Source organism: Homarus americanus, unplaced genomic scaffold, assembly GCF_018991925.1.
Source record: "Homarus americanus isolate GMGI-L3 unplaced genomic scaffold, GMGI_Hamer_2.0 scaffold31602, whole genome shotgun sequence".
Taxonomy (NCBI): Eukaryota; Metazoa; Arthropoda; class Malacostraca; order Decapoda; family Nephropidae; genus Homarus; species Homarus americanus.
Window position 1 is genome coordinate 7,781 of NW_024724379.1, and position 8,414 is coordinate 16,194.

Consider the following 8,414-nt stretch of genomic DNA (forward strand, 5'->3'; position numbering starts at 1 on the left):
GGGATTTCTAGACAAGGAGCCTCTATGAGTATACATTGAGATCTTGGAGATAAGGAGTTTGACATTCTTTTCAGGAGATCAATGACTTTCTTAAATAGACAACTGACAATAATCAATCTGCAAATATCAGATTCTTTGAGGTTTGGGAATCAAAATAATCTAACTTCAGTAGCAATTGGAAACTCATGGTTATCCCCAAGGACCACATCATGAGATGCCATTCGTACTGGCAGACTCGACGCTCACTTACTTGACAAGTGTTACTAACAATAAAGACAGTTGAAGTTTTCAACATCACTCACAAAGGATCTTGAATGCTTTAACTGTAATCAAACATATCTAAGTTGACTCAACACAAAGGGGCTTGCTCTCACATTCAAATTTACTTTATAGGGAGGTTGGATTCAGGAAGTCTGAGAAAATGGACGGCACCTTAAGCCAGGGAAAACTCGTTTCTTCCTAGGGATAACTTGCCAGTTATCCACATGTTTTGCAGGAGTGGAGCATAATATGAATCATCAGGTTTCAAACAGACCAGCAGTCATTGTGACCATGACATGATATTCAAGTACTGTACCATCTATCAAACAATATTGCATCTACATAAGTTTATATCTTTTGTACATTTAAAGACATTAGAAGAATGAGCACCAATCATGAAATCAGAAGTTATGATGACCTTATCAAACCCTGCCCAGAATGTTCGTGCGTCAGAAGCCAAGGTCATAAATACAGTATTTTGTTATATTTTCCGAGTAGGATTTTAGACTTCCTACACCTGACTGAATATTGTCAAAAGAGCTTATATATAGGTACTGCACAATTTAGTTGGGATACATTTTTGGCCATCACATTTTATGGTGGTACAGTATAAAAGAATCTTCGAGATATAACACAGTATATTACTACGGTGGTATTCAACACCATCGGTTGTCCAGTAACAGTTAGTAACACGGTTTAAATCTGTTATAATACCAAAGTTATTTGCTTATACCAGGGTATGCCATTGAATCAGCACATAGACAACTCCCTTATAATTATCAGATTGCAAGCATAAGTAATTTTCAGAGTTTTGATATAGTAGCAGTGGTGAATTTTTTAAGAATTTATTAACTGTGGTGGAGTAGGGCCTCGTTTGTCTACTTCACATATTACCACAGGGTTTGCAGTTCTTTCACTAATAATTTATACTGTATAAGCGTAAACCATCATTCCAAAATTCCTGACATGCAGTCTTGTCCAATATCCAGCCCCAGATAGTTCTCCTCCACACTATAATCATCAGGATAGTCTTGTCCACCATCTTGGATAATGAACCACTGCATCTGAAACACATAGGTATGATTAATATGTTTGTTTACATCTAAAATATTAATTATCATAATACAGTATGTGAATAAACCACTGTAGGTGTGCATTATACATGTAGATAACTACTGCAGGGAGAATCTATACTGTAGTTTCCATTTAATGTGATTATGAATGACTTGAACTCCATTACAATGTACTCTCCCAAAACGTATCGGCCCCCTCGGCCTGATGTACAGTATACTGTATATGGAAATGAACACAGTAGTAGCGTATGTACACCTCAGTCCTGGTTCGGTTGGTATTCCTGATTGTGAGTTACACCTATCGTTCATTCTTTTTGTACCAGATGATCACCATGATATCTGCAGTATACCACCTATTCTCTACATAATGTAATGAAAGGGGATGAATTGTGATACCATATGCAAAACCAATAACGTCACGAGTAACCTTGTTGATTTATGCACCTTAGATACTATTTCAGCCCCAGGGGATGGATTGCCAAATAGAAATATAACGTTACATGTTTTCATGAACCAAGGTTACAATGGAATCACATCGAATGAAATAAGAAACACTATGATCCGATAATACATTCATTTGCAAATACAGTAATTACAGGTGTATTATGATGCCTTATCCAATTATAATAAATTATGATTTACAACATTTTGATATTATTTCTACCTCAATTGATGAGGTAACAATTATGAATATAATGTATCATCACACGATTCATGCTGGCAACAGAACACTATCTGATACACACTATGAGACAATGTCTGTCAGTGCAAGCTGTTTTTTCCAACGAGTCTCAGGTACTAATGTTGGTCACAGATTTCAAGCAAAAAACATGCACTATTTGACTGCCGTTGATATATTTTCATTACATAAAAAACATGATATTATTCTACTAAAGATGGAGCAAGGTGATTCACCATAATTATAACAAATGCCATAAACAATAACTGGCAACCTCACAGCTACTAGGAAGGAAGCCCTACCAACATAATGCAGGAATCACAATTAGTGATCGGAAATATTCGTCCCTTGTGACACATTGTATCAATGAGAAAAGGGGCCGTTACTTTTTTTGGTAGAGTGTACACATGACGAGATTAGGTGATTAGGTAGTCTATACATAAATATTCATATCAACAAACATCACCTTATATTCAAGAATGGTAGAAAGAGTATGTAATGGAGTGAGGGAAACCTAAAACTTGAGTAGAAATGGTTGTATATAGTCTTCCTCAGTAGTACTGTTGAGTGGTGGTGGGTTGAGGGGGGTAACGCCAGATGTAGGCATTTTAGTAAGGGGGGGGGGGGGCACAGAAAAACAGCACTCCCTAAAAAAATAGCAATGTACAAGTACTAGAAAAAAATATATTCTTAAAACAGACCACCAGTGAGTAAGTATAAATTAAATTGTATTGATTTATCAAATCAGTCTCACTGAAATATTATACAAAATGAAAATGTAATTTGGGTGCAAAAGTTATCACAGAAAAATTTAAAGTCAGGGTCACAGGTTTGCTCCCTCCCAAACTGAAGCAGTATTGACCCCAAACGAGATACAACAGTTTGGGTAAGTCAGTTCAGAGACTCATTCCCGTGACTCAGTTTCACTGCGGTGAGTGAACTTTGGTCCACAACTGTATTAAACACTTACAGACCAAAGTGATAAAGGAAGTAACAAACAAGATTTACACTCCATTAAAACTCCTATTCAGTAAATCATTGGATAAAGGTATAATGTTTAAGGACTGGAAATCAACCAACATCACCCCAATATACAAGAAGGGTAGAAAAAGTACAGGAGAAAACTACAAGCTGATCAGCCTAACATCACATACAGTACAGTATATGAAAATATAAGGATTAATTATTAACAGATGTTGTGCCATCATCCAAAACACAGTCTTATTAATGCATCACAACACAGTTTCATGGAGAAAATCCTGCCTAACAAATACTCACTTTCTTTCAAAAGCTAACAGGGTACGTGGACCAAGGTCTACCAGTGGATGGGTTGTACATGTATTTTTCTAAGACGTTTGACAAGTACCACATGCACAGCTAGCTTTTAAGATCCAGGCACAAGGCATCACAGGCAATATATTGAACTGAATGTACAGTTAGCTCAAAGGGTGGTATTAAATGGGGTAAGTTCATTTTAGAAAAAGGTTATGTCCTTGGACCCACCCTATTTGTTACCTACATTAATGACATAGATGACGGTATATTACCATATTGTCAAGATTGTGGACAACAGAAAGACATTTGTGAATGCACCAAGTCAAGATGATGTCACAACCATGCAAAAACATCTGCTGGAGCTGTGCAAATGGTTGCATGATGGGCATCGGATTTATATCATTATATAATGTAAGACTCTGCATGTAGGGTACAACAACCCTAATCACAACTATGCTGTTAATAACACTTTCATGGAAACTGTTGATAAAGAAAAGATCTAGGCATTGTGATAAACCAATCACTGAAGGCGGCACAAGTGGGGGCAGCAATGAAAAAAGCTAACCAAGACTTAAGAATTAAAAGTCATCCTTCAAATATAAAGCTAAGAAAAGGCTCCTTCCACCTTTCTACGTAGATTGCATTACTAAGCGTCCCTATGCTGGCGTGACCCCCCTGCTCAGCATTATCTCGCACTGAGAGCACCCATCCTTTAAGCAGAAATGCAGAAACAGTGGACCGGTCCTATCAACCACTAAGTTCCTCCAGCTAGCCTCATGGGCTGACAAATGCATCTCTAAGGGTGCAATTTAGGTCTGGATCACTCTACCCATGTTTATAAAAATGGAAAAATCATTCCTGTTACCGACGCAACCTGTGTTGAAAGACTGCAAGGGGTTGAGATTTCTGATATTGAGTACCAGAGGGTTTACCTTTCCACTGTCAACCTGTTTCTCAGGCAGCTCTAAATGTGCCTTAGTCCAGAGAGAGAGCATTCAGCTTCAGAAGAACTTACTGGAGACACACAACTAATACACAGTAGCTCATACAGATTTAGAAATACTTTAATCCGTCACAATATATGAGAGATTCAATGAAATTAGATGGTGACATTTCTTTCTTGGTATTCAGAGTTTTCCAGCACCTAACTCAAAAGGGAGAGGTATGAAGAAAAGTCAATTTTCCAAAATAATTTTTTTACAAACAATGCCAAGGTTATTTTTACCTTTATTTATTTTTATCCTTTTACCACTTATTAGATTACTAGCCATTTGGAATGATTTGGAAGAGGGCAGCACATGTCCTTGACTGTATTAAAGTGGGTTTCCATCTCATTTAAAAGGTGACCAAGGAATGGAATGGCTAGATTTTTACTGCAGTTGCAATTTACTCTCAACAAGCTGGGAGGCCTTGGTCAACCACATACAGTACTAAAGTAATCTTTCATATCACTATGAATTTCCTTGATTTGTTCAATGGCCACCATTATCATTTTGTACACCTCAAATTAATCTAAAATGCCTGTCTGAATCTTACATGCTCAGCGTGCATCGCCAGAAATTATTCGATGGAAAGAAAACCTTCATTGAAGATGTGATTGATCATTTTGGAGTTGATAAGCATTGCTTGAAGCATTTATTTAACCACTGAAATTATGCTGCTAATGTTCTGAGCAAGTCACCATCGTGACAGACAGTCATCCCTAGATTTTCATGATTAATGATAAAAATTAATTATTTTCTTTAGTTTTTAATGCTTAAGGTCAACCCTATGATAATTTCAGTGATTAATAATTTGGTGATAAAACTGATTATACATTACTGGAAAGTAACTATTGTATAATACTTTATCATATTTTTATATGGATGTATACAAGTGTATGTACCTGTTTTGAATAAACTCGTATGTCAGGTCTTGTCTTGCTTTCTTGCATCCCCCTTGGAAAAATCCTGCGGCCGCCCGTGGCAGCAGCTGGCCTCTCTGGTATTGGTGAAGGAAGGCTACGGAAGCTTGATATCCTGCAAAATAAAGCAATGGGAATAATTTTATGAAGTCAAAAGAATGCAATCATTGAGATAATAAAAACGGAGCTAGGGTTACAGAACATTTCACACAGGGTCAATGATATTAATACAGTTGCAATAATTCGATTAATGAGATAGAATAGTAGGGGTAAATTTTTACAAGATATAAATGTTGGCTTAAAATATGAAAGAACCTTCTGGAGGCAAGGCAAGGTAGGAGAGGATACATGAAAGGCTTAATTAACATAATTAAAAATATAATATTACGTAGTACATATTAGTGTAAAAAAAATTAAACCAATTCAGAAATTCCTTCTAGTGGTCAACCTTTTCTACACCTTTACCAAAAAATAATCCTAAAGATAATGGTAAAAATTCTGGGTAATTATATAGGACTAACCCACATACTTAACATTTGTGGGTATAAAGAACAGACCTAACCAACTAAACCTACCTAACCTTACCTAACTTCCCCGGTATATCAAGCAGAAAACTTACCATGATAGGGTGAAATTTGAGGCATTTGATGGACGTGAGATGATACGGTCGCATCTGCACTATGCAGCCCTGGCGGGTTAGTCCAATATACTAACCCAAATCTGGAATACCTATTGGGATAAAAACGAATATTAACCCTAGCAATTTTTTTCAATTCACCAAATCGTCGACGGCAACGAATTATTTCTTACTACAAACACCAATATAAACTACACTAATACCAAGGCAGCATAATACAGTATATAAAATAGTGGAGTTTATCTTCACCTAAATTTCCATTTGATGACGGAATAAAACTCTCAGTAACTACAGGTACTTGTTGGGTTGACAAACTACCATGGCAGTAGTTAACCAACTCTCTAACATCACCTGTAAATTAATTATGAGAATAAAAATACCAACAATTTACTCACCACAGTGGATAGTAGCGACATATGCTTGTGTTTAAATAACTTGGCATAAAAATACTTAAAGTTTAATCGCCTCATAACAGCCAGGCGCGACACGTCCTTCCCTCACGGCTCACTCAGGCAAGTGGCTTGTTAGTGACGTCACAACTGTGTGTTATACCAAGGAAGGAATATATAGAGAAACTTGTACTATATACAATTAACGTTCATCCCTGACTGCTGCGCCATCTCTCGATTTAATTTTACCATAAATATTTAAGGTCATCATAGAAAACGTGTTGTTTAGAGAGCGAGCTTGTCCTTAGCGTAGACTCCTGTCATAAGACATATACATTTTTATTCTTAGCAGCCATTGCATAAATATACATGATTGTCTGCTTATGCATTTATATATTTATTTATTCACGAACAATGATATTCCTTAAATAAAAGAAGAGGCAATACCATGTTGTACAGTACAGGAAATAACATAAATAAGGGACTTAGGTGGTAGATAAATATAAGTTAAGAAAACATCAAATTGAAGCGGGCAGGTAGACCTAATCTTCATGATATCCACAACAAGTAGAAAGCAGTAATAAAAAGACCAAGTTTCAGTTTTCAGTCTTGAAAATATACATAATTCAGGGTAGATAAGGCCGAAATACATTACATGTTTGAACGTTCTGATAAGAATCACACACACTATAATTTCTTTAAATTTAAGACAGCATACAGCTTGCTAACACTTCCTACTACGATTGGGGAGATAACTTTAAACTTTGTGATAGTTGACAGCTGCAATCAAGCTGGGTGGACATGCCTGACGTTGTACACTCCTCCATACAAATATTTGCCGATGACGCCAAGTTATTTCGGGAAATCAAGAATCAAGCGGACTGTGAAGAGTTGCAGAAGGATCTCTGTGAGCTCCAAGAATGGTCGAAGAAATGGCTGCTGAGATTCAATGTCACGAAGTGTAAGCGGATGCACCTGGGGCGTACCAACGGTAAGGAGGCGTATCATATGTCCCAACAGGAAGAAAGGACTGCACTATTTGAGACTGAATGTGAAAAGGACCTAGGTGTGTATGTTGACAATGAGCTGAAGTTCTCTGGCCAATGCGAAAAGAAGGTAAATCAGGCAAATAAGTTATTGGGTCTTATAAGAAGGTCGTTCAGATATTTTGACGGGGGTGTCCCTCGTGACGATCTTCAGGAGTGAAGTGCTTCCCCATCTGGAGTACTCTCACCTCGTCTGGTCCCCGAGATATGCTAGGGACTGTCAATTGGTTGAAAAAGTTAAAATGAGGGCCACCAGACTGGTGCCTGCACTTCGGCACCTCAACTACCCTGAGAGATTGGAGCGCCTGAACTTGCTTAGCTTATACTACAGACGGGCAAGGGGTGACCTAATTGAGGTGTATAAGCATCTCAAGAGGCACTACTCAGTCGGGTGTCCTTACCTGGAGCTGGCGGACGCTCGCCCAACAAGGGGTCACAGCTCAAGATTGAAGAAGCCGCAAGTCCAGAAACTGTGAGGGTAAACTTTTCGGAGTGAGAGTTGTAAACTCTTGGAACAATTTGCCAGAAAGTGTTGTGACGGCACCGAGTGTGAGTTCTTTCAAGACAAGACTTGACCAACACTGGAGCAGGTTTAGGTACATTCAGGAACCGGTGCATGCCCAGTACTTGCTAACAGTGCGTAACAGAGACGTGACCGATCGCCCAAGCGGCTAACGAGCCGATCAGTGGAGAAGAGGATAAAAGTATAAAAGTATAATAATGCCAGTTGTATAACTCCCTGATCAGTCTGCCAGACACTAAATGACTATACATTACTCTTAATAAATTCCAGAACCTTGACGTTTGTGCACCAAATTATCCTCTTGAGCAGAAATATAAATGGTACATCTTATACATTCTGCGTTGTTTATGTCTTGTTTCAGTGAAGATTGTTCTATTCTCTTCAGGTTTATCTACATGCAGTACTTAGAAAAGATGAAGGAAAAGAATACATTACAGGACACTGTTGAGATAAGTACAGTAGGATTGATTGGTACAAAACATTACAAGAAAGCCCAGGTAAGCTGAACCAAAATACGAAAAGTGTACCACATCCAGGTAGGAATTTAATTGATTTTATCACTGATGTACAGTTGCCTGCACTTATACCTACGTGGTACAATGGCTACATTCTGGGTTGTAGGTTTAGA

The 8,414-nt window shown here is 37.8% G+C and overlaps 1 protein-coding gene across 1 annotated transcript; it reads right to left on the minus strand.

The window, feature by feature from the left end:
- Positions 1-303: 303 nt before the first annotated feature.
- Positions 304-7,025, minus strand: LOC121864380. The gene is made up of 4 exons (XM_042363406.1): positions 6,224-7,025; positions 5,811-5,920; positions 5,174-5,306; positions 304-1,325 (listed from the first exon to the last, which is right to left on the minus strand). Exons 1-4 carry the CDS (start codon positions 6,268-6,270, stop codon positions 1,178-1,180), a joined length of 438 nt encoding a protein of 145 aa, XP_042219340.1. The 5' UTR covers positions 6,271-7,025; the 3' UTR covers positions 304-1,177.
- Positions 7,026-8,414: the final 1,389 nt, after the last annotated feature.

Bases quoted from the DNA above. Each gene is read 5' to 3' on its own strand.
- LOC121864380 (XM_042363406.1), bottom strand. From the start codon at position 6,270: ATGCCAAGTTATTTAAACACAAGCATATGTCGCTACTATCCACTGTG. The intron at 5,307-5,810 runs GTAAGTTTTCTG...TTTATTTTGCAG, and splicing joins TCAAATTTCACCCTATCATG to GATATCAAGCTTCCGTAGCC. The intron at 1,326-5,173 runs GTACATACACTT...TATGTGTTTCAG, and splicing joins TACGAGTTTATTCAAAACAG to ATGCAGTGGTTCATTATCCA.